At 37.6% G+C, this 26,572-nt stretch overlaps 1 protein-coding gene across 1 annotated transcript in view; it reads left to right on the top strand.

Annotated features, from left to right (window-relative positions):
* The first annotated feature begins 555 nt into the window (after positions 1-555).
* Positions 556-26,572, top strand: part of vps13c (vacuolar protein sorting 13 homolog C) — an 81,263-nt gene continuing 55,246 nt past the window's right edge. Inside the window, exons 1-30 of the mRNA XM_055232097.1 lie at positions 556-754; positions 3,513-3,556; positions 5,237-5,279; positions 5,929-6,024; positions 8,425-8,526; positions 11,604-11,713; positions 12,314-12,373; positions 12,788-12,847; positions 13,824-13,904; positions 13,977-14,034; positions 14,407-14,534; positions 14,678-14,784; positions 15,489-15,663; positions 15,912-15,974; positions 16,046-16,175; positions 16,755-16,855; positions 17,273-17,415; positions 17,866-18,058; positions 18,728-18,842; positions 18,920-19,056; positions 19,816-19,942; positions 20,972-21,089; positions 21,977-22,109; positions 22,209-22,281; positions 24,164-24,261; positions 24,343-24,496; positions 24,976-25,052; positions 25,266-25,325; positions 25,825-25,975; positions 26,179-26,295. Coding sequence (XP_055088072.1) covers positions 658-754; positions 3,513-3,556; positions 5,237-5,279; positions 5,929-6,024; positions 8,425-8,526; positions 11,604-11,713; positions 12,314-12,373; positions 12,788-12,847; positions 13,824-13,904; positions 13,977-14,034; positions 14,407-14,534; positions 14,678-14,784; positions 15,489-15,663; positions 15,912-15,974; positions 16,046-16,175; positions 16,755-16,855; positions 17,273-17,415; positions 17,866-18,058; positions 18,728-18,842; positions 18,920-19,056; positions 19,816-19,942; positions 20,972-21,089; positions 21,977-22,109; positions 22,209-22,281; positions 24,164-24,261; positions 24,343-24,496; positions 24,976-25,052; positions 25,266-25,325; positions 25,825-25,975; positions 26,179-26,295 — 3,151 coding nt within the window. The 5' untranslated portion in view covers positions 556-657. The remainder of the gene's footprint in view (positions 755-3,512; positions 3,557-5,236; positions 5,280-5,928; positions 6,025-8,424; positions 8,527-11,603; positions 11,714-12,313; positions 12,374-12,787; positions 12,848-13,823; positions 13,905-13,976; positions 14,035-14,406; positions 14,535-14,677; positions 14,785-15,488; positions 15,664-15,911; positions 15,975-16,045; positions 16,176-16,754; positions 16,856-17,272; positions 17,416-17,865; positions 18,059-18,727; positions 18,843-18,919; positions 19,057-19,815; positions 19,943-20,971; positions 21,090-21,976; positions 22,110-22,208; positions 22,282-24,163; positions 24,262-24,342; positions 24,497-24,975; positions 25,053-25,265; positions 25,326-25,824; positions 25,976-26,178; positions 26,296-26,572) is intronic.

Genomic DNA, 26,572 nt, shown 5'->3' with positions numbered 1-26,572 from the left:
ACTGATCATTTGGGCATCAAGACGAAATTTTTATACTGTGACAACACTACAAACTAATAAACTATGTTAAGTCTTCTTTCTCTACAGGTAATGATTTCAATTATGAGCCATAGTTTCATGATTTAACCCTTTGCCATGGTTGAGCAGCCCTAAATGAAATCTTCATCTGAGTAATAAATAAATAAATAAATAAATAAATAAATAAATAAATAAATAAATAAATAAATAAATAAATAAATAAATAAATAAATAAATAAATAAATAAATAAATAAAACTTCCAGCTAGTTCAGCCAGTGTTTAGTTTCATTTTACCTTTAGGCTACATCCAGTGACTTTTCCAATGAAACCATTCACTTTCATCGTGTAAATTAAGTTGCTTTTGTTATTTCCTGGCGTGCATAGTTTTTTGAGTCAGCCTCACCTGACCTGCGCTTTGAGCCAGATCGATGCGCTCTTCGGGCCCCTGTGTATGTGAACGTCCAGACATCACCAATCGACCACCACAACAACCGCACTAGCCGAGCGCCGAGTCATCGATTCACCGAGAGAGCTGTCATCGTCCAGCCGACACAGGTGAAGGAAGACGGGGCTCCGAGGACCGTGGACACCTGGGGAAAGGAGAAACCGCTGCTCCGGACAGCCGCAAAACCTCCACCATGTTCGAGGCTCTGGTCAGCGATCTCCTGAACCGGTTTATCGGGGATTACGTGGAGAATTTGGACAAATCGCAGCTCAAGATAGGAATCTGGGGAGGTGAGCGCAGCTAGCATATGAGCTACATTGGTCACAGCGCGGAACCCCTTAAAGAAACGCGACTATTGAAACATTCATGGTGCAATCTACATAGACAGCCCTTGATAAATATGGGCTTATAGCTAATACTAAACTGCTAAGGCCGCACTAAACTTCGGCTTAGTTCACATGACAGCTCGGTTAGCAGTGGCCTGAAATGTCAAAGCTTAATCTGGCGTAATGACGCTTGTATCATCAAAACAAGGGAGTAGCTTCAGTGCTGTGATGCGAAGTAAAAATGCTAACTTCACGCCTGACATTAGCTATTTTCTGTTTTTAAATTAGCCGAAATGTCAAGCGTATTACACATAAAAAGTTACACAGTTTGCAACTTTCTACATGTTTTGGTTATTAGCTGGAAATTGAGTTAATCTTAAATTCAATGCTTATCCTATATGGGTTTGTAAGACGACAGATACAACGGAAATTCAACGTCGCGTCTATTTTCTCTATTTATAACGTTTTAGTAATTAGGCAATGAATGTAATTATCTCTCCAAAATATTTTTAACAAGTTTATTCCTGTGTGAATCCCCATATGGTCCCAAAAAAATCGTACAGAGGTTGAAAGAGTTAAAAACGGAGGACGGTAAACAAGCTAATGTAATTAAGCTAAATTACAAGTTATTATTTTTCAGTCCTGGCCATATCCTTCTATTTAGCCATGTTTGAACAATGGGCCGTGACATTTAAGTGTATATTACAGAGGTGCAGCAGATAACTTGGTTTATTTACATAGCCTAACTCTCTTCATTCATTATTTCCCTTCCTACTATAGCCTATCTAATCCACTGTCAAATAATCAGTTGAAGTAGTTGTAGTATTGCTGTTGTAGTAGTGGCTTAAAAAAGTAGCATATTAACACGCTACTAACATGATCAAGTTGTGAAATGTTAGTGAATGGTCATTGTCTTTGCTTCCTCATTCTTGGTGACATGCCATACCTGTTCGAAGCATGTTAGGCAAGTCTGCAACGGCCATTTACATGTTAAGTGTTTTGTAAAAGATGCAATTAACTTGATTCTGTAAGTGGCACATTATGGAACTTTTATAGCATTATCTGTCTTTTGGGGGACACGGTCAGATCTGTGGAGAGTGCATGTTTTTCAAGTAATTAAAAGTGCTGTACCTAATTTTGCCTTAAAAAATGTGAAAAATAGAACTAGTTCATTTTAAATGGTTTGCATAAGCGTTTTCACAACTTTCAGAGATCAAAGTGAAGTTTTTGTAATTCTAATAACTAGCATGCTAACAGTGCAGTTCGTGATTATCGTACAATAAAATATTTACTTCAATGCAGACAGTACACAGCAGACTTATTTTGACCTCAGGAGATGCTTATACACTATATCTGTACTGGGGCAAGACAAATATTTGTTCAAATGCATGGAACATTTGTGTACAAGGCCTTTAAACACCTATAATTATATAAATTCTAAGATAACTTTACAGTAATACTATACAAAAACAAAATTACATGTTTTTTTCTTGCTATTTTGAAATTTGTAATGTTCTCTGCATAAATAAAATTACTCAAAACAGTACATATAGGAATGTTGAAATGAATGATGTGTGTAATATCCATACATATGTATTGAACTTATCACAAAAGCAGTTTGAGCTACAGTGCTTTTCAGTTTCATTTTTGCATATGATCCACAGGAGTCCAGGGACAGTTTATGTTACTTATTGTAGGGGAAATGAGGAAGTGCAAGTCTGTGAAAGTTATTATTGTCACATGCATTCAGCTGCTTTACCTCTTAGTCTGTAGTTCTAGTCGAGTTAGAGTTTGGACTGACAATAAACATAGCTAGATGATTATACCATTTGAAAAGTCACAATTTTGAGACCAAGCTGCAAGCTTGTTAAGTTTTAAAATGACATCTGCAGATAACTAATATCTCTGTATCTCCATGCAGTCTTATTCTGTGTAAAAGCTGCTAACCAACAACTTACAAACTTCCTCCAAATGAACTACTTCTTTGATGTTTTCCTGTCAGGTTTTAGAACCCACCACAGACAGAGACTGCTCTAATCTAGATGATAAATGACGTCCGTCTGAACACTGATACAGCCAAATGAGCGTTAAGACAGCTGCTGCTCAGGTCCTGACTAGAACCAGGAGGTACAAGCACATAAGTCCTGTGCTCTGGTCTCTGCACTGGCTCCTGTGACTCAGAGAATAGACTTGAAAGTAGCTCTGCTTCTGTACAAGTCTTCCTATGGCCTAGCGTCAAAGTACATCTCTGACATGTTAGTGCCATATTAACCACCTCAGACTCTGAGGAGTTCAGGAACCGGCCTCCTGCTGGTGCTCAGAGTAAAGACTAAACAAGGAGATTCAGTGTTGGACTGTCACAATACCAAATTTTGAAGTGCAATACATTGCTGAAGTAAATATATATGATAAACGATAATGTTGAAATAAAAAAATAAAGCAGAATTATCTCCAACTATTCTAAATGTACAGTATTGTTAAAAATATGGGCTGCAATAAATAAATAAATAACAGAATGCAACTCTTTGAAATTTAGTTTGTATTTATAACGGGTCATAGAAGGTCATAATTCAACTTTTTACAGCTCAAATCTCATCATAGAACAGAAAAATAACCAAAAGGTTAAGAGAGGTTGAGTTGAATCCATTATATTAAAAATGTGCATTCAAACTGTATTAAACTTGTGTGTCATTTGTCTCCATTTATTTTTGTGTCTTTGCAGGAAATGTGGTGTTGGAAAACCTGAAAGTAAAAGAAAATGCCCTGGTGAGTCCCGCCCTGGTTCAGATTTCATCTGAAATAAGAACAAAAAGAATGAAAGATTTTTAAAAGCCACTGAAATGTTTGTAAAGTTATGTCTACTAATAGCTTTTTTTTGAAGCAAATTGGCCTAAAATGTCACTAATTACTTACTTACTGTATGGCATGGTTTGATAAAGTAGTTAGCCAAATTCAGTTGGGAATTAACATTTTCTTTGTACCTTCCCATGCTCCACTTTCTATTGAAAAACATATACTCTCCTATTACATTACTGCAGTGTCAACTTTTGTATTGCTGCCATGGGTGAGTAATAGTGTTGTCATGGGAACAAGTCATCAAAATGTTACAACAGGAAGCTGAAACCCTTGAAAAGTAAACTTTTATCTGTTTTAACTTCTGCATATTATTGTGACAGTTGTACATTATTGGCCTAATGCAATTTTATACAATACAAAACAAGAATACTAAGTAAGCTACTACTCGTTTTCTAAAGTATCTGCTCAAATGTCAAAAGTCTACTTTGGATTCTAATATATATTGATTTTTACAGTGGTCAGAGTAGCCAAAAATGCACTCAGCTCAAACTGTTGTTGCTTTAAAATTATATAACTGACAAAGTAAGAACTAATATTCCAAATAAGTACTCAAGTAAATTTTTTTTAAGTATTTGGTGAAAAGCACTTGGAATTTGATAAATGCTAGATTTAGGATAGTGAGGTAGACAAACCATTAAGCACAAATTGTTGCAGTTGAAAGAATATACCTCATAATTTCACTAATGTCATGGCTGACGTGTGAGCACTTTGTTCACACTTTGTTCGTGCCTTTAGACTGGGACATGTATACTGAATTGTTGACTTTCTATTGCTGTTGTATGATCAGTACACCAGCAACCATAATCACTTTGCCAATATTGACTTTACAGCTGCAGTTACATATGATGTCATGTGTGTTTGTCAGTCATGTTCATTCATGTATGTCTGATCACTGGTTTATCGGGTTCTAGTGGTGAGAGACTATTCTAGTGATTTCTATGTAAACCACAACTGACACAGTGCTAAACCATAGCATCAAATGTGTCTGCTAGTGTCAGACAAATGCAGTGTTATAACCAATGTTTGGGAAGTAATTAGTTACTCATTACTAGTTACTATATATAAATATATTACACTACTTAGTTACTGCCTCAAGAAAGTAACTTTGTTACAATACTTGCGGATTACTTAATTTGTAAATGATATGCTTTTATGTTTATTTAAATAGAGGTAAAGAACAAATGAGTTGTTTAAACTGGGTAGAAATGAGTAAAAAAGTTATGTCTGTGGATTTTTCACTTTTAGCTCATCCAGCATTGCTAATTTAAGGTTAAGCACTCCTCCCACATATGTTGTTGTTTGTGTTGTAAGTAACTTGTATTTCATCAGTAAACTGTCATTTAATTATCCTGTTTTCATAGTATTGCGCTACACTACTACTTTGATTCAAATTCAATTTAATTGCAGTATTTAAGTATTAGTGTTAGTATTAGATCTCTGCTAAAAACATTCCAATCAAGAGAGTTTGATTTTGAGACATTTGTACAATTATCTTTAAAATGATTGTATTGTTTTTTATTGTGATCTCTATAATCACAATTAATTGTTGTTTCGGTTTAAATCTTATGTATTGCTTCTGTTTTGTTTTAGAGTGAGTTCGACGTCCCCTTCAGAATTAAAGCTGGACAGATCAGTGAGTGTTTTTATAGTACAATACTGTATTTAAATGGTAAATAATCATATTTTAGGTTTCTACCTTAACTCTGCAAAGCGCTGTTAATCAAGGGCTGTGTCTGAATGTCCCCCTAGCCCCTAGCCCCTAACCCCTCATTCACTACATAGCCCTGCACTCTTTAGTGGACTATATAGTGCACTCATTCACAGAGCGATTCATACTCAGCTCACTACATTTGGGTCACGTGACTTTGGCATCTGGGTGAAAAAAAAAGTCAACTAAACTCATAAAACTTGATTTTTGTCATAAATAATGATCAGATTGGACTGGCAAAAATATTTATGGATTAATAATAATCATACAAGTTTTTGTCAAACTGGATCTCACATAAATGGACTGGATTATTTGCTTTTATGTCTGAGATGTTTAAACAGCTCGAGCAAAGGTAAGCAGCTAACGTGAGCAACTTTACACCATAACAGTGTAAACCAGCGCTTCTATCTGCTTCATTCAGTCGTGTTTTATCCAGTAAAAGATCTGTCACTGTCCGCTGTTGCTTTTCCAACTCTTGCATCTCATTGTGGCCTTAGTAGGGATGAGTGTGGACATTTGGAGACAGCCAAACTGTCGTACATAAATGTTGTGAACTTTGACCGTTGATTTTCAGCTAAATTAACCTTGAAGATCCCATGGAAGAACCTGTACAGTGAGGCTGTGGTGGCGACACTGGAGGGTCTCTATCTGCTGGTGGTCCCTGGGTCAAGTAAGACACAAATCTCCTCAATAACTTCATTTATTGTACTAATATTTTCATTTAGCTAAACAATCGAAAGAGTGAAGGCAGAGGAAAACGCTATGACCTACTTTAGACCACTTGTTTTGATGACTGAAAATAACATGACCAGGTTATAAACAGAGGGCCAGATCTTGTCGTTCCTTACACACAAAACACATGAAGTAAGCATAGGCCTGTCACGACAGTTACTATATTGACTTATCGTTCAGCTTATGACTCCTTATAGATTCAAACAGACTACTAAACTGTCTCATTCTGATATTTATTTAGTGGAGTTTGTGTTTTTTAACCATATTATACACGCAGAATAGTTTCTTTTGGGATAATCCTGCTTGAGGCTTGGGGGTGCTATGGCTACAGACATGGTCCTCTGTGTGAGGAGTATATGAATAATGCTGTTGTGACACAACTGTCTGATCTGGTCTGATCTCTAGAGTGAAGCAAAGCCCTGTGTGGTGTGGAGTGAGTGAATAATGTACACAGTTGTGACGTGACTTTGAATGTCTGCAAAGCACTATGTAAGACTAATGCTTTATTATTATTATTAATAATAATTTTGGAGCTGATGTCATCAACATTCCCTGGGGATGTGATGCTAACTGTAGGCACTGCTCAGTCTGAGGCTTTGTTAGACTTTGATTTGAGCTTCATTTTAACACAATCTGACCATAAAGAGTTGACTTAGCTGGAACTACAATAGGTGAGCTGATTTGTGCTGTTAAAGAAGTCCCTCTCAAATAACATTACAGTCACAAGCTAGCTAACATTAGCCAACTGTCACTCTCATCTTTTATGTTGAAAATTAAACATGTAAACAGGACCATGATTATACGATCACAGGCTATTGATAATGTGCTGCGTAAAGCAATTTGGTAATTTTTTGTTTGTGTTTGCTAATGTGCACATTATGTCACCATGGTAACTGTTGAACATTTCACCATACACATACATGTAGATTCCCCCCCTTTATGAGGTCACTGCAAAGTATCAATAAGACTGACTGATATGATAATACTGTGTGAATGAGTTGTGCTGTTTGTTGCAGCTGAGAGGGGTCCCAGCAGCTGCCCCTATGGTAAAGTCTAAGAGCAGGTCTCTGGTGGAGGTGTCTGGGTGGAGGTCTGAGGTGGAGCAGAGGGTTTGATCAGGGGGTAGATCTGCTCTTTTCAAACTGTCTTTGACCACTTTGTTCTTTCATTTCAACCTTAAAGTGCATATGACAGGTTTTCATGTTTTTCATTCCGACTTGGTTTGGTGGGACAGTACCTGTGGTAAATATTTATCATAGTTTTACATCAGTTAAGAGACAGTTTGTTGAGAATCTATCCATGTCATCAATTGTATTCAAAATAGAGAAACAATTTACGCACAAGGAAGGCACTTTTCTGCCCGTTTAAACATTAATTTAACAAAATAAAGGTGTTGTCATCTATGGTTATTGTGTAATTTAGACAAGTTTTGGCCTTTATACACATTATGGTTGCAAGATAACAGTTATGGAATTACTTCTACATATGTCATATCAACCAGGAAGTAAAATTATAATCTTCACCAAAAAGACTGGGACGGATTTGTTTTAAAATCTTAAATACATGTATGGTAACTGCATTTTAGTGAAATTAATAGTTTAAAGGGCCCATATTACGCTATTATCTGATCTATAGATCTATAGTTATAGTGTTGTTTCCTCATCACAAACAAAGCTAGAGTTGTGTTTTGTTTCATTCACACACAAACCCTGCATTTTTAGGCTGATCATTTGAATGATTTCAGCTCTGGAATTGCCAATATCTAAAGTTAATAACTAAAGGTAAAAGGTAGCTGTTAACTTGAAAACAATGACATCATAAGGTGAAACAGAGCATTTGGAGTTTTAGAAATATAGACATGATAATATTCAATTATTACTGAAGCATGTGTGAATGAAACAAAACACAACTCTAGGTATGTTTTTAATTTAGTTTTATAAAGTGACCAGCTTATAAACAGACCTTTCATATGCACTTTGAGAGCAATATATTTGAAAAAAACAAAACGCTGAGGAGCATTTCCTGAATCATACCTTCTGATTACATTGGCCGTCCCAAATATTTTTAGCTCTGTAGAGGGAGACTTCGTGAATCAATTACTCGAACTTGCATGAATCAAATCAGACACAAGTCAGTTTGGCAGAATGTGTATTTCTTTCCTATTTCTTTAAGTAGTTTGGAGTAGTTTCTTACATGGGGATACAAGAATCAATACAAGGTCTGGGTTTTGATTTGGCAGGTGGAAACAAACATAATATCTACTAAAGATAAACAACCCCCTCCTCGCCATTGTGTTTAGATAGAATAAAGTTTTATTTTGACTTTTGACTTTTTGTAGCGATAAAGTATGATGCAGCGAAGGAGGAGAAGTACCAACAGGAGCTCAAGCAGAGGGAGCTGCAGAGGATCGAAGATGCTTTGCAAATGGCCACCCGCCGAGGTGAGGCTTTGACCTTTGAACTCCGACTTCTCGCACTAATACTGTTTAAAAGGTTACTGTGTTTACAGCTGGATCATGTCGCTTTCTGCTTAATGTTTGTCTAATGATGCTAATTAATACACTCCCTGAAGTGATTTTGCTTTTTCATGCCATCTGTGTGTAATTAACTGAGGCTTGGTCGCAATTAGAAGTATTCAAAATCGTTTCAATTTTTGAGGTTGTTTTGAAAATATTGAGTGCTCCATAATTTTAAGAAACATTTGCAATTTTAATACCTAATACTGTGTTATTAGATTACTTGATATGTATTATTGAGATATTGGAGATTTTAGAGGGTCTTATCCTGGTAAAATCTTGTAATCCTGTAATTTAAACCTCTACAAACATATTCTGAAATGTCCCTGTGTGTCAGATGCCCTCCCTGTGTCTCCATGCGGTCTTTTCTGTGGAAAAGCTATTAGCCCTGTAGGTTTAGACCTCTACAAACATGTTCTGAAATGCATGAGAGTTAATTCATTTATTATTAGTTTAATATGGCTTCTCTCATATGTTAAAGGTTCAATATGTCTCTCCGTAGATGGCACTGCTTTGCTCGTAATGTTGCACAGTATTGCATTAATCTCATGTGTCTCTGTGGAAGCAAGCAGATGATGCCACAGAGTCAGTTTTATTTATTTAGATATGCACAATGTATATTATGCAAGAGAGATCAGTTTAATGCCATGCTGTGGAACATCTCAGGCAAAGCACTGATATCTTTATGGAGGCAAGAGAACCCTGTCAGCAGAAAAGTTACGCTGTGCAACTTTAATGCTCCTAGGTATATTTAAAATGTGCACTGCATTTTTGATATAAGGAATAAATAAATAAATACATAAAATGACATCTCTGATAAAAGAGAGAGAGGGACATCAACACATATAGTAACATAAAAAATAAAGTTATGAAATGCTGTTACTATAAGTTAACAATAGTGTAACTTGATTTGTTAAATGTGCTGTGTTGACCTCCTGTGTGTTGTCCATGCTGCGTTTGCTGTCAGCGTCTCAAACCGGAGACATGCTTTTCAATCTGGAGACAGTGGTTTACAAGGACCCTCATCACGGTAACTCTAGAAAGGACTTAAACAGTAAACATACATGCACATAGTGTTTTCAATTTAAATACCTGATCATTTGAGTTGACGCCTGGTAGTAGTAGATATATTAGTATTATTAGTTTGTGTTTGCATGCTCTGTCTTCTCCCTGTCTGGAAAGCCCATTCTTGTGTATTCTGTGCTACACTGTTTATGAAAAGGCTGTTACAGTGTCCGCTGTTCTACATTGACTGGTTCATTTTTGGATTATCTGTTTCTTTTATAACGACTGCCAATGGTGTTTGGATTGAAATATGTTTATATTTAAAAAAAACAGCAGTGTGGTTAATTCAGCTTGTTAATTATAGTGATCACTTACGCAACATTGACACATCTTTTTGTTAGAAGAAAGTTTGTTTAAAAAATGTCACTTTCAGTCCTACTAGATTTAAGATTTGCTTCTATTATGAATTAAAAAAATCAGAATCTGCTTAAAGGGCACATATTACACTATTTTCTGGTCTATGTGATAATGCTGTTTTCTCATCACAAACATACCTGGAATTGTGTTTTATTTCATTCACACATGTTTAGCACACAAATCCTGCATATTTAGAGTTCTTTACTCAAACAGAAAACACTCTCTTCCACCTTGTGATGTCACGTGGTAATACAGGAAGTGCTCGACTGTGTTTTTAAACTCCATGAACCTTCACTAGAATCATTTGGATGATTTCAGCCCTGAAATTGCCAAACTCTACTGAACAAAAGGTAAAAGGTAGCTCTTAACTTGAAAACTACTGCTTCATGACATCACAACGTGGAACAGAGCATTTTCAGCTTTGGAGGTGTAGCTCTAGAAATAAACCAGGTTGACTCAAAGATGTGTGAATGAAACAAAACATAACTCCAAGTATGTTTTTGATGCAGTAACAGCATTCTAACCTGGCTTAAAGCGCTCAAGAGTAATATTAATTACTAAGTAATTTGTGTAATATAGGGCCTTTAATCATGTCCTCTTAACCAAATCCCAGAAATGTTCTTCCAAACAAAAAATTGCATGCCAAACATTGCAGGAAGTCCCTGATTTAGTAAAAGATGCTGTACCTCATTTTGTTTCTTCCTAAAAATGTGAAAAACAGAACTAGTTCATTTTAAATGCCCCAAACAACTTAATTATTCACCATGATGAGTTTATAAGCACATTTCAGAGACCAGGTCAGACTTTGCTCAAATACATGGAACAAATCGGGTACTGGGCCTTTCATAGTGTTTAGGATCCCCTCTTCCTTCTCCGTTCCTTTGCATGCTTCACTGTGTATACCTTCTCTTCTTTCATGTTCTCTTTTTTAACACACTCTCTCTTTAATGCTGCCAAAGTCTCTAAAGGACACAAAAAACTAAAAAAGCATAAAAAGGGTTTGAAGAAATTCACTAAACGGCACGACCACAACAAGGGTAAGTCTTGTAAATGTAAACTCATGAGTGACAAATTTGAAACGTGCTGTAGTTAGAAATAGTTTGAACTGAACTGGATAATTCTCAGGTGGAATTTGATGTTTAACTCAGATTGCAGATGTTTTGACCTGATTTATTATTTAATATCTGTGTAATTACTGGGCCTATCCACGTGAAACAAAAACTAGCACAAAGTTCAGCGTCTTCTCTGTCAGGATAAATACAAAAGTGAAGTTATTTTTTTCACAATAGCTTCTGAAAGTGGTGCCATTATTCAACCCCAAAGACGTGATGTTGTCAATTGAAAGATTATTATGGCAAGTTTGTGGAACAAATGCCAAACAAATAATGATAAAGTTCAGCATCTGTGGATTATTTTTGTGATCTTATTCAAAAACAGTGAATCGCCGATAGAGTTATATAGGCCCCTGCGCAACTAAAATAATTACATCATTACATTTTAGAAAGTGAATGCGACCTATTGTCAGAGTCAAACCTTGATGTTTTTACCATCATATAAAATAATAGTGTATGTTATTACAGAAAAAGCTGCGGACGAGAAGAAGGACACGTTTGTGGAAAAACTGGCCACTCAGGTGATCAAGAACCTGCAGGTGAAGATCAGCAGCATCCACCTGCGCTACGAGGACGACGTAAGCGACAATACTGTTTTGAATTCTCATTAGTCACATCACAGTCTGTCCCAGATATGGTGCGGTACGATAACCACAACTAAAATACCACGATGTGAAGGTATACAGTGGACTCATGTAAAAAAACAAGGGCCTTCTTTACTAAAATAGTTTGTTTATGGTATAATGCTCCTTTCTTATGATTCACTTTGCTTTGCACATGTCACAATAATTTGTGTCAAACAAGTATCCTACAGATACTTAGGCACCGGGATAGGCAAATGGATTCAGATAGACTTCAAACTATTCCTTCCTTTTTTACATTATTATATACCGGTACCTAAATCTGGTCATTTCTAGGTGGTGAGAAGTGCTACTTTTTTGCTCTGTCAGTGCAGTCAATAAGTGCGGTCTCCTGGCATTGATCCCGTGACATTTTAATACCACAGTATACTTTAATAATAATAATCCCATACCCCTCGTTCCAGGAAAGCTGTGGCTACAGAAGTGAAGGACAGATGATTAATAGCTTTCTGTAGCACTTTGAGAAGTCTGTGAAGCATAATTTAAATCCAAAACACTATTTGTCGACAGTTCACTTATTTTACATTTTGATTTCAGGTCTCTGACCCAGAGCGCCCTGTGTCTATGGGAGTCACACTGTCAGAGCTCAGCCTGCAGGTGAGATGAACTCTACACTTTCCATAATAGAGTGTCTATTAGTTTCAGAGTGATTAAAAACTGTTGCAATTCAAAACAGAGGATTACATTTTTTGAAAAGTCAAAAGTCCTCAAATGGCGCCTACAACAGTAATTTGAAATCCATGAAAAAATGGTCCTAAAAGCAAATTTTTCACAAAACAAACTACAGTTGTTTACCTACCACCCACATGTATAACTGTTGAAAATGTGTAACTTTTCAAGATATTTCCTAAAAAGATTGTTGGCAGGTTTACACACCTGTATGCATATATTTCTGCTCTGAAATAACCCATGTTAAGCGAGAGGACTCACCTTTTTCATTAATAACTGGTTGATTTATTCAGATTTTTTGAATAATTCTATAAAAGTAATAATTTCTTTTCATGTTTTCAGACGACAGATGAGAACTGGAAAGCATGCATCCTGAATGAGGCGGCCAAAATCAGCTACAAGGTAATTCTTCAAAGAGTTCAAAAACTTTTTGTTTTCTACTTTTCTTCACAAACTTCCACTTATATACTACACTGCTTGGCCAAAAAATAAGTCACCATCTGGATTTAGCTATGCAAATAGGTTGGGGTTGCAGCAGTTGGTCAGGTCTTAAGTTCAATTTTAGATATTAAAATAGCAAATGTTTCTTAAGAATGAAGTCAGCTGACTACCTGAATATACTGAAAGACCAGGTTATTCCATCAATGAATATTTTCTTCTTCCGGCATATTCCAAGATGACAATGCCAGGATTTATTGGGCTCAAATTGTGAAAGAGTGGTTCAGGGAGCATGACACATAATTTTCACACATGGATTGGCCACCACACAGTCTAGACTTTAACCCCATTGAGAATCTTTGGGATGTGCTGGAGAAGGCTTTGTGCAGCGGTCAGACTCTACCATCATCAGTGCAAGATCTTGGTGAAAAATTAATGCAGCAGTGGATGGAAATAAATCTTGTGACATTGCAGAAGCGAAATCGAAACAATGCCACAGCGAATGCGTGCCATAATCAATGTTAAAGGTGGTGTGTGATCTTTTTTTTTGGTGGCAACTTTTTTTTTTTTAATATTACTGATATAAAACTATGATAAATATTTCGCCAATGTACTATCCCACCAAACTAGTTAAAGATTTGAAAAATACATAGTACCACTCAAAAGATTGGACATACCCTCTCAAAGAAAAAAGCAAAGGGATGGCTACTTTGAGGGTTTGAATATAAAATATAAACACATATTTAGTAGCGTTTTGAGCTATTTAACTTTTTTTTTCTCTGCTACATAATTCCATACATCACACTTCATACATTTGATGTCTTCTGTGTGTATATAAAATGTAGAAAGTAGTAAAAATAAAGAAAAAAAAGCTTTTGACTGGTATACTCTTTAGTGTATATCTGTCAAAAGCACTTGCATACCTCTTATTTTTTGACAGCTGGGAAGTCTAGAGTGTCTCTGCGCCTACTGGAACGTTCACAGCGTCATGTTTTACAAAGGGTCTTGGGAGGACATCATTGTGAGTTAATTTCACTATTTTATTTGTTTATCCAAAAAATCCTCTCCAATTAATTTACATAACATTTCTTAGGAGCTGTTGAAATCTGGAATCAGCACTAAAACAAAGGAGCAGCCTTACTATCAGTACAGTGAGTCAGAATATTATAATTTTTTTATATTTTCATTAGGGCGGCAAGATTAATCATAATCAAATCAAATCAAAATTACACAACGAGCAGTCTGCGATATTTGAAGTACCATAATTTCTTCCACAAATAACAAAATCTCCTGTTCAATTCTGCATAAAAGCTACTAGACCTGTATTTTACATCAGTACAAACATGGTCTGAAATGTGATTCTTGTATTAGTTTTTGTCAGTTCTTCTGGAAGTGTTTAAAATGTGAAATTTGAACAGAATCCTATTATCTCAATGCTTGTCAAATCACAATTAGATCTTTTTCCCAAATTGTGCAGCTCCAATCTTCATTTCATTTTTCCTAACTGCTCTCTGTTTTGGTAGTTTTTAAGCCGATCTTTGCCTCGGCTAAAATGTGCATAAACCCGAACGCAGAGGTGGAGCTGAAGATGCCCAAAGCTCAGCTGCAGCTTGAGGTTCAGAACATCGCCATAGAGATAACCAAGCCTCAGGTAAAACTGTACTGTATAATCTAACAGTCTCCAGAGCCACCAATTTTAGATTTGGAAGTTTAGACCCAGTATAATCCTGTTTAAGACCTAACTTTTGACCTTTTTTTTTATTATGAATCCTTTCTCTTCCGTTCTTCTTTCAGTACTTGGCTATGGTGGATGTGTTGGAGTCCATTGATTCTATGGTGAAGAATGCTCCCTACAGGAAGTTCAGGCCTGAGGTCCCAGTCCACACAAATGCTGCTGTTTGGTCCGTACTTTTCCACCTTTATTTTAATAGTTCATCTTCTTGTAAATGTAGTTCTATATCATCTTAATTGATTGACAGAGAGCCGTGCTGAAACCTTTGAATTATACATTTATAAAAGCGCCATATAGACTCTGACTATCTGAGGGACAGCGTGTGCGTATTAAAGAACCACATTACACTATTTTCTGATCTATGTTGTAATGTTGTTTCCTCATCACAAACATACCTGGAGTTTGTTTAACATACCTGTGTTTTGTTTAACATACAAACCCTGCATATTTAGGCTGAGTTCGTCCCTCAAACAGAAAACAATCTGTTCCACTTTGTGATGTCTGTGGCATTACAAGAAGTGCTCCACTGTGTTTTTAAACTCCATACACCTTCACTGGAATCATCTGGATGATTTCAGCCCTGGAATTACCAATCTCAACAGAACTAAAGCTAAGAGGTAGCTGTTAACTTGAAAACTACCACTTCATGACATCACAAGGTGTGAACGAAAGAAAACACAAATCCAGGAATTTTTTTGATGAGGTAACAATATTCTAACATGGCTTAAAGCTCACAAGAGTCAATTTTGCGTAACATAGGACCTTTAATACTCACATGCACAAAGGTAGTTGTCAGTCCTTTCAGCAATGCCCTCATGTGGGGAGTAGGGATGTAAGAGGACGGGAGTTACATCTTTGACTTTGCTCTTTCAGGTGGAAATATGCCTTTAACAGCATCATGGAGGTCCACGTCAGACGCTGCAGTAAAATGTGGTCATGGTACAGTATCAAGCAGCACCGCGAGACTCTGAAAGCCTACAGGAATGCATACAAGACCAAGCTCCTGAACACCAGCAAGACCAGCCAAGAAATCGAGCAAAATATACAGGTCTGACCCTATCTGACCCTCTCCTCTGCATCCTCAGCTCCATCTGACCATCTCCTCTGCATCCTCTGACCCTCCTCTAAATCCTCTACACCATCTGACCCTCTCCTCTACATCCTCTGCTCCATCTGACCATCTCCTCTGCATCCTCTGACTCTCCTCTACATCCTCTGCTCCATCTGACCATCTCCTCTGCATCCTCTGACTTTCCTCTAAATCCTCTGCTCCATCTGACCCTTTTTTTCCAACAGGATTTGGAAAAAGTCTTGGATGTCTTCAACATAACTTTAATTCGTCAACAAGCTAAAATGGAGGTAATTTTTAAAACTGAGACAATACAAAATTCTTACTGGAGAGATGTTTAACTCATCTTTTTGTTGTGCAGGTGATCCGCTCAGGACAGAAGTTGGTGGCGAAGAAGTCTGCAGGGCAGAAACAGGGCTGGTTTGGAGGATGGTTTGGGAAAAAGGCTAAAAAAGACGAACAGGAGCAGGAGGAAAGCAAAGAGACTGAGGGTAAGTGTTGGTGGTGCAGTGGCAGAGTGGTTAGCACTCCTGCCTCACAACAAGGTCCCTGGTTTGATTCTAGAGTTTGCGTGCTCTTGTCTATGTGTGATTCATTACTAGGTTTCCAAATCAGCTCAAGACATGTAGAGCTTTAACTTTGCATTATATGCCATAAGAAAGGTGCACTGTGTAACTGATGGAGGGTCTGCCACCTGCTTGTCTCCATGGAGATGTTATTACTTTGCCTGGAATGTTCCACAGTACAGAATTGATCTATTTTGTTTTTATTGCTCTTGTAACATGGCCTGGTAGTGTTACCTGCTTGTCTACAGAGAAATAGATAAATTTAATGCCATACTATGGAACATTCCAGGCAAAGCAACAACATCTCCATGGAGACAAGTAGGTGGCAGGTCCTTTACCAGAAAAGTTATATAGTGCACCTAATAAAACTTGAAGCCATGTGACATAAACACAAAATGTTTCTTTCTTCCTCTATTATAGTCTGAATTTTGTATTGTTTTTTCTCTATATTATTTGTTCTATCATGTTGAAAATAAACGTCATCAATTAATTAAACCATTTTAGTGTCTGGTTTGGATGACATCATGACCGCTGAAGAGAAGCATAAACTCTACACAGCCATTGGATACAGTGGCAGCTCCCACAACCTGGCTCTGCCCAAAGAGGTACGCCCCCTGCTGTCCTTTACACATATGTTTAAAGGCACCGTGCCTGATTTTTACTTTCTTCAAAACAGAAGTAGTTAATTTTAAATGGATGGTCCAGTGACAGTGGTCCAAAGTTATTCCTCATTTACATTATGCATTCAGAGCATCCTAATTATTTACAGCAGTGAGTCTAAACAACAGCTTTCCGAGACCATAGCGGAGTTTTGTTTTCACAGTAATGCTAGCAACAACTAGCATGCAAAGTACATACTTCCTGGTTCATGGATTATAAAAATCCTATAATTAGATACATATAGCACACAATGGTCTCATTTTGACCTCAAGAGCTGCTTTTGCAATATAAAATTTGCTTAATTATATGAAAAAATGGACAGTCCTTTTAATGAATCTTAACGTATCTTTGTTTATCTGCAGTATGTGGCTGTCGTGGTGCGTTTCCAGCTGCTGCGTACCTCAGTGACCATCAGAGAAAAGCCTGAAATTCCCGAAATCCTCAAAGTCCAGATCATCGACCTGAGCACCAAGATCTCCCAGAGACCAGGCGCCCAGGCCATCAGGTAAAACTGACAAAAACCCATACTTACAAATAATAGCCTCATAGCAGAATTTCTCAAGTCCTTTTTCATGTTTTTTTGAAAAAATACAAAAAAAAAATACCAATGTCAATAAGATAACTACGGCAGTTTGTGTTTTTTTGGCTGTAAAACTCCAATGACAGAGCCAATGACACCTACACATGCAGCATGGTCTGTGGAGTCGAATGAGACTGAAAACTCAGTTTGGCCAAAAAATGACTTGGGCTTCATGCTCTGAGACCGGCAAGATCATATCTCCTTGTGTTTTGGTTATTTATTACCAGATTGTATTCATAGAGATTTCTTTTGCTTCTAGTTTTTGTTGCTAATAGTAACAAAAAAATTGTAATTTACCCTTTTTATGTGTCATTATTGTCATGCATACTGTAAATAAATAATCTTTAAAAACTTAATTGTCCTGTTTGTTGTCAGGTTGGAGGCAGCTCTTCAGCACTGGTATGTGACAGGTTTACAACAACAGGGGGCAATACCTTCCCTCATCACCTCTATGGGTGACTCCAGCTCCTCTCTGCTTAATGTGGCGTTTGAGATTAACCCAGAGGAGAGCACAGCCGACCAGCTGCTCAGAGTCCACTCCCAACCTGTGGAAATCATCTATGATGCGGTGAGATTTGGGCAACTTTAATTTGCCTCTATGCATAATTTATCAGCTTTGCATATTTAAGATAAGATTAAACTTTATTGTTCGTAAAGTGGAAATTTGGTTTAGATATCTGCAGCCAGTCCCATTTACTTGAAAGTTTAGTCAACATTGTGGGATTAAACCACTGTCATTACCACATTCAGAACCTTACCCGATTTTGCACAGTTTTTCTAAATGCACATGCCCACATACTTTGGCATTTCCATTGTAACCGTACTTTGGACAAATAAAAGTTTTGAGATTTGTTTGTATTTAATCTTGGAATATAATCTGTTTTACTAATACATACTTGCTCTACGTCTCTGAAAATGATGTATTTAAACTGTTAAAAAACATAATAAACAGCAGAGCTGAGTGAAGTCTAACATTCGTAAAACACTTTGATAATGAAGGTCAAATACCATTATGGTTTTTGCTTCTTTTTCTAAGAATGAAGGTTTCAGTGAAATGATCAAACATAGGAATATATTAAAGTTGAGCCATACTTGTGGCTACAGCAGACTGAACACAATAAACACATTTAAAAGAGTTAAATAAGTTAAATTAAAAATGATAGCCATGATGGCCATTAAACACCAGAAGGCCTAATGTGTACTCTTTAAATTATTCTATTTATTTCTTCTCCTACAGCTGACAGTAAACAGTTTGGTGGACTTCTTCAAGACTGGAAAAGGAGTGGATCTGGAGGTTCTGACTTCTGCCACTTTGTCCAAACTGGAGGAAATCAAAGAGAAAACTGCATCAGGTCTGTGTAACTTTTGGGAACGTAGAAATAATTTATTAAGACAACTTCATGGTCATCATTGTATTTCTCGCGTGCAGGTTTATCTCACATCATCGAAACCAGGAAAGTTTTTGACCTGAAGATCGACCTAAAGCCGTCCTATTTACTGCTGCCAAAATCAGGTTTCTACAGCAACACATCGGACCTCATCATCGTGGACTTTGGAAGCTTAAAAGTTAGTGTCAAGGAATTAATAATTTTAAGTAACCATTGGATTTATATAGCACCTTTCAAGATACACAAATAGCTTTACAGTGCATTATTCATTAATTCCACTCTTGTTGGTGGCAAGATACTATTGTAGCTGCAGTTGCCCTGGGACAGACTGGCGGAAGCAAGGCTGGCAGTCTGCACCATCTTCCCCTTATATGTTGGTGAAGTGTCTTTCCTAAGGTTTTTGCCACTGGTACCCCACTGTGGCACCTGCTTTTCGCAGTAGTCTCCCATCTAAGTCCTAACAAGGCCCAGCCCTGCTCAGCTTTGGAGACAAGACGAGATCAGGCAATACAATACAATTTGGACAATCTATTCAATTTTTGTGTTCTTGGGCAATACACTTCTCCCTTCTTCCCATTGTATGAATGTGATGTAGATAGCCTAACATAATTCCATGTCCATCTCAGGAAATCTTACAAAACTATTAAATATTAAAGTTGCACTACCTTGGAAAAATATACATTCTTGTGAGGGAGTTCACTTCTCACAGATCTGACCTGTAACATGACTTGGTGGCACTGGTATTGTAGGGATAGATGCATACTGTGGAACTTTACGTTTTTTGTGATTTAATGTATAAATGCCCTGAAACATCTTTGAGTGTCTGTAAAAGCATATGTCCAGTGCTTTATTATTATTGGATGATATAATCCAGTTAATATTATAGTCGGCATGATTCACACGTCTTTTTTCTTGTTCTCTTTTTGACTGTGTGCAGTTGAACAGTGTGGACCAGAGTGTGCTCAGCCCCTCCCCCTCCTCTTCTCTGGAGGAGATCATGGACAGAGCCTACGAGAGGTTCGGTGTCCAGCTGCGCAAAGTGCAAGTGCTCTACAGCAAATCCGGTCAGTCTGTACTATTCTTTATTAACGGGCACTTTTATTATTCTGTTAAGCTGATGTTTATTTTATTTTTTTTTTCAAGTTCAGTCAATTAATTATTTTAAGTGCCATCTTTTTTCAGTTATAACACACAAAATCTTCGTACAAAATGTATACATAATTTATACATATATTTTTTTCAACCCAGTGTTTTGTTTTTATATTAAAATTATGTGAATCATTTTATACAGACCCGGAGCCTGAATTATAAATCCTCTGTACACACAAAACAAGATTGCTCCCTGCGTCAAAGCTGGTATTTATAAAAACAAACTTGACGTGGAACATTGTGCATCTCAACACAAACTCTAGAGCAGGACACTCTGAGAGGAAAGTCCATGAGGGAGTGCTACAGAGGGTTTTATAAATCCCAATATTTTCTCACGTACATGAAATTTGCGCTTTGTCTGTACAAACTCAGGTAGAAACTCAGGTTTTGAGGCACTCTTTTCTAAATGAAGTCCAAGATTTGTCCCCCAAACAAATCTGGGACCTCAGGGTGTATTATGGTCTGGTTTGGAGCTCTTTTATTGAACTGTACTTATCACTTTTGTTTTATTAGCAGTAGGATTCTCCCGTCATGTTTAAGCATAATGCCTGGTCCTAGTCATTTTAGCAACTTTAGTGCAAACTGTGTAAATTTGTAGCTTTCTGGTCAAAAACACCTAAACCTGTGTGTGCTGCCTTCAGTGGCCTCTGCAATTTCCAGTAGTTGGTGGCATTACTCAAGACTGCCCTGATTATAGCCAGGTGTTTCTGATTGCAAACACCTGGCTGCAGGGGTGGAATTTGAACGGATACCTGTTGGAACAATTGCACTATTGCTTATACGTCCAGATCCCAGGGGTGCTGTTTGAAAACCAAATTTCAAATAGCAGCTCGGTTTGAAATTTGGTTGTGGCTGGACTTTAGTTTGTTGTCAAAAATATTAGGCAGATAAAAGCTTGGAACATTGTACTAAATATCATGTACATATATTTTCTTGTGTGTCAGGTGAGGCGTGGAGGGCGGCGCGTCAGCAGAGCTCCTCAGTGCAGCACATTCTGCAGCCCATGGACTTCAGTCTACAGCTGGCCAAAAGCATGGTGGACAACGACGCCCGCATGGCCAAGTACACACGACACATATGTTTTACAGTTTTTATCTATATTTTTTATAACTCAGGTATTGGTTACTTTTACATAATAAACACATTAAACAGAAAATATAACAAAAGTAGTGAGGTGAGGAAGTCCGGTCAGTCTGTACTAAATTAAATTAACCAAATAAACACAGAAACACTTAAACATTTAGACACTTGCAGACATGTGCAAACCATAGAATAAAGGAGTGGACTAAGTGAGTGTGACGTCATCCATAGTGTTTAGCTGCAGTCAAATGAAGCTCATCGAGGCTAGCAGTTGTAGGGGTGAATTTGGAGCCGAGTGCAATTATTTTGAATGTGAAACTGCAAATATCATAGCAACCAAAGAGCCAATCCAGTGCAAGGCTGTTGAAGGTAATACCCATTCTTTGTGCTTTTTTAACAATATACATTTAGAATAGTTTATTTTGAATCATCGTAATTTAGATTTATCGTGTCAGTGACATAAATTAGTCTCAGTATTATGGTAAATGGTCACATTTTCCTATAGCGCTTTTCCACCTTCAAAGCACTCAAAACACTTTACAAAAAGGAACCACTCACCCATTCACACACACATTCATACACCAGTGTACGCAGACACTGAGGGCAAGGTGGGTTAAGTGTCTTGCCCAAGGACACAACGACAGTATTCATCTGTGTGAGCTAGAATTGCACCGCCAACCTATGGATCAGTGGATCTGACCGCTCAACCAATGTAATATATCATACTTGAAAATGTGTTATAATGTCAGGCCTATTCTCTTCTTCCCCATTAATACTGCAGGACTATTCAGTTCCTTCTACATTTTCAAAATGAAACTTTTGGAGCCTGGATGGTGTATGAATTATGAACGATATTTTAATAATTTCAGGTTTAAGGTTTCAGGAGAACTGCCTCTGCTCCATGTGAAGATTTCAGACCAAAAGATCCAGAGTCTGTTTGACCTTGTGGACAGCATCCCCCTGCCAAACATGGGCTCTGCTGCCTCCACGCCCACTGACAAGGTAAAACATTATCACTGTTATATTTAAATACACACATAATAATGGCAAGCTTGCATTAACTATATTGAGTTTTTTCATTATTATTTGATTGTTATCCAGGTCCTGTCTTTGGCCGAGTCCAGACCCAGAGCACTGAATCTTCAGAGTGCCCTTCTCCCAGCCATAGAAACAGGTTGAGCTTCTACTCGTTTCACAGTGTTTATATTTGTACATCATTTAAAAGTACTGAATTTATGATAATGTTTTTGTGTTTTGTTTCACTTACACATGTTTGAGTAATATCTACTTTTTACCTTTTGTTCAGTAGAGACAATTCCAGAGCTGAAATTATCCATATGATTGTAGTGAAGGTACACTCACCTGAAGGATTATTAGGAAGACCATACTAATACAGTGTTTGACCCCCTTTTGCCTTCAGAACTGCCTTAATTCTACGTGGCATTGATTCAACAAGGTGCTGATTCATTCTTTAGAAATGTTGGCCCATATTGATAGGAGCATCTTGCAGTTGATGGAGATTTGTGGGATGCACATCCAGGGCACGAAGCTCCCGTTCCACCACATCCCAAAGATGCTCTATTGGGTTGAGATCTGGTTACTGTGGGGGCCATTGTAGTACAGTGAACTCATTGTCATGTTCAAGAAACCAATTTGAAATGATTCGAGCTTTATGACATGGTGCATTATCCTGCTGGAAGTAGCCATCAGAGGATGGGTACATGGTGGTCATGAAGGGATGGACATGGTCAGAAACAATGTTCAGGTAGCCCGTGGCATTTAAACGATGCCCAATTGGCACTAAGGGACCTAAAGTGTGCCAAGAAAACATCCCCCACACCATTACACCACCACCAGCCTGCACAGTGGTAACAAGGCATGATGGATCCATGTTCTCATTCTGTTTACGCCAAATTCTGACTCTACCTTTTGAATGTCTCAACAGAAATCGAGATTCATCAGACCAGGCAACATTTTTCCAGTCTTCAACTGTCCAATTTTGGTGAGCTTGTGCAAATAGTAGCCTCTTTTTCCTATTTGTAGTGGAGATGAGTGGTACCCGGTGGGGTCTTCTGCTGTTGTAGCCCATCCGCCTCAAGGTTGTGCGTGTTGTGGCTTCACAAATGCTTTGCTGCATTCCTCGGTTGTAACGAGTGGTTATTTCAGTCAACGTTGCTCTTCTATCAGCTTGAATCACTCGGCCCATTCTCCTCTGACCTCTAGCATCAACAAGGCATTTTCGCCCACAGGACTGCTGCATACTGGGTGTTTTTCCCTTTTCACACCATTCTTTGTAAAGCCTAGAAATGGTTGTGCATGAAAATGAAAGTAACTGAGCAGATTGTGAAATACTCAGACCAACAACCATGCCACGTTCAAAATTGTTTAAATCACCTTTCTTTCCCATTCTGACATTCAGTTTGGAGTTCAGGAGATTGTCTTGACCAGGACCACACCCCTAAATGCATTGAAGCAACTGCCATGTGATTGGTTGATTAGATAATTGCATTAAGGAGAAATTGAACAGGATATGGAGTTTAAAAACACAGTGGAGCACTTCCTTTATTACCAGATGACATCACAAGGGGAAACAGAGGGTTTCAGTTTGAGGGAAGTGTTCAGCCTAAATATGCAGGGTACACATGTGAAAAACATGTGTAAATGAAACAAAACACAACTCCAAGTATGTTTTTGGTGAAGAACTATAATAACATAGCATAATATAGGATATTTAAGTGAAAGTCAAAACAGTACAATGCAATGCAATTGGTTTATTGAACAAAATATTTAGGACTGAATGGTAAAGAGCCATTTTTGAGCCAAAAAGGCCAAATATATTGTTTTGTGTGCAACACATAAAGCATTTGATTTTATGGGATTAAAAATTGCTGCCCTGCACTGATTCTAATGTTGTGACCTTTTCAAAAAAATATATGTGGAGTGTTCCATTTTTCCTTAAACCTATTCTGGCTATTTCAGCATTTAGATTACCATTGTTATGACAGGTTGCAGCTATTGTTTTTAACCTGCTTCACTCCTATGTGTTTTTGTGACAGACTCAGAGGAGGACATCAATGAAAAGTCTCAGGACGAGGAGCATCAGCACGTCTCAGAGGAGCTCACAGAAGTACAGTTCAAATTCGAAGTCAAAGAGGTTTTTATTTTTCATTTATCAAGTATTATTTTTTATATTTATCTGTAAAACCCAACATAATATTATTTTTGATGTATCCAGGTATTATTGGAGCTCACTCAGCAGGCCGATCAGGAGAAGACCATCTTGTTACTGAGCGTCTGTCAACTTGGAGCAGAGGGACGAAAACGTAGCTACGACCTCAGCACCATAGCGTATTTAAACAAAGTCATGCTGGACTACTGCGATGTGCCAGGTAACTGTGGATACTGTGAATAACAATATAGTGGGAACAGATGTCTGAAGGGTTAAGAGGTTAAGGTGCATCATGTAAGTTTTCTGGAGGAGGATCTGCCGCCTGCTTGTCTCCATGGAGATGTTCTAAGTTGCTTAGATTGCCCTACAGGATGGCATTAGATTTATCAGTACCCATGGAGACAAGCAAGTCACATCACAAGACAAATTTACTGGTCAGATCTATAGAGAGGCAAGATTGCTCACAGTAAGGCTTCATGATTTTAAATGTATTTTTGAGCAATTAAAACACTTGTAATTGAGTAAGAGCCATACAGTGGAACATCCTACTCAAAATCAATACCCTCTCAATGGAGACAAGCAAGTGGAAGAAAAGTCACATAGTGCACCTTTAAATTAAGAATGCATGGGTAATGATTTCTGAGCCTGGTGATTTGACCTACTTGTGTATTTCTTCCATTCCTCCCTCTACTAAACTAGCTGGCACAAAACCTCTTCACCTCATGAGGTCATCAGAACAACATGGGTGCAACCTGCTCAAAGTGGAGTACACCAGGGTAAGCAGGTGCCATTTTGGGCCACATATCTTGCAAATGTGCTTATAAACTTTTATATTAGTTCAGTAAAATGTCTTTTTGCACTGTACAGTGTTTTGTAAATGCAAAAATGAATGAATAATGTTCACTATGCATTTTAATTGGTATTTTATGAGATGAGAACCTTCTGGCTAGTAAAGAGCCTTTAAAGATCTTGTTGTCTTTATGTTCTAGGCCGACCCCTGCGGCCCCAGCTTCCAGACACAGTTTGCAAACACAGAACAAACTCTAAAGGTGAGATATATTCTATGAGAATTGTACTACATAGAAAAGATAACAGTTACTATGGATGGACAATATAATCTGTATCGGTGTTATCAGAGGGTTCAGGATATCTGCATTGGTCTGATATTGGAAAATTAACTGATATTTGGCACCAACATTTTTCTGTTTGCCATTTGTCATTCAGACTCATGAGGAAACATGAGAACAATTAGGCTCAAATATGGTGGTATGTTATCACAATTATGAAAGAAATGATTTATGTCATAGATAAATACATTTTTAAAATTATTTTTACAAAAGCAAAAAGTTAATCTGTGAACTTCAATATTGGTATTGGCAAATATGGGTCACACCAGCCACAGAAATCAAAGACAAAATATCAGATTTTGATGTCATCTCAAAAATTCCATATCAGAACATCCCTAACTGATGTTATTCACTGACACTTTTCCTCCACAGATGATGCATGTTGTGATGTTTTGTTGATATCTTTCCCTCCTTATTCCAGGTGGAGTTCTCTGCTCTGGACTTCCTGCTCCACACCAAAGCTCTTCTGTCCACAGTGAACTTCATGCAAAGCGCCATCCCCTCGAAACTCCGAGCGTCATCAGAACGAGACGCCAAAAAGCAGGTGGAGAAGACTACACAGGGCAAGACTGGTGAGCATGAATGAGGTTTCAAATAGAGCTGGGTGGCATTATTGATTCAATCTTAAGTTCAGGAACATAAACAAGTCGATGTTTCAATCTATCTGTCCATCATTTCCTTCAAAAAGTCAGATGTATTTCTCCAAACTGAACTGCTCTGCAAGTGACATTGTTGACATAAATATAAGCATTGACCTGTCTTTGGTTTTATACAGTGTCCAAAAGTGCCAAAGATGCAGATATCTTCAGGTTTAAGGTATTTGCAATGTTGGGCTGTTTCCATGTGGAGGTGTGTGATGACCGCAAGAGCATCGCCGACATCAGAGTACAAGGTGAAACACTGCAGGGTTTTGTTTCTGAATATATTACATTTTGCTAAATAATTGCACACTTTGCAATTAGATTGAGTTATTGTAACAATGGTTCTATGGATGCCTGTGCGTGGCCTCTGGCGGGCCATAGGGATGAAATAGAACAATACTGGCATTCAGAATGCTTTAATTTGATTTGGGGTTATTCTGTTAGCTCTACATCCAGTATATTATGCACACGGCTAAAGAACTGGATTAGAACTAGATTAAAGTAAATGAAATTTTTTTGCCTGGAATG

Source organism: Periophthalmus magnuspinnatus, chromosome 3 (assembly GCF_009829125.3).
Source record: "Periophthalmus magnuspinnatus isolate fPerMag1 chromosome 3, fPerMag1.2.pri, whole genome shotgun sequence".
Taxonomy (NCBI): Eukaryota; Metazoa; Chordata; class Actinopteri; order Gobiiformes; family Gobiidae; genus Periophthalmus; species Periophthalmus magnuspinnatus.
Note: the sequence above shows the minus strand (reverse complement) of the source record. Positions and strands in the feature narration are given on the sequence as shown.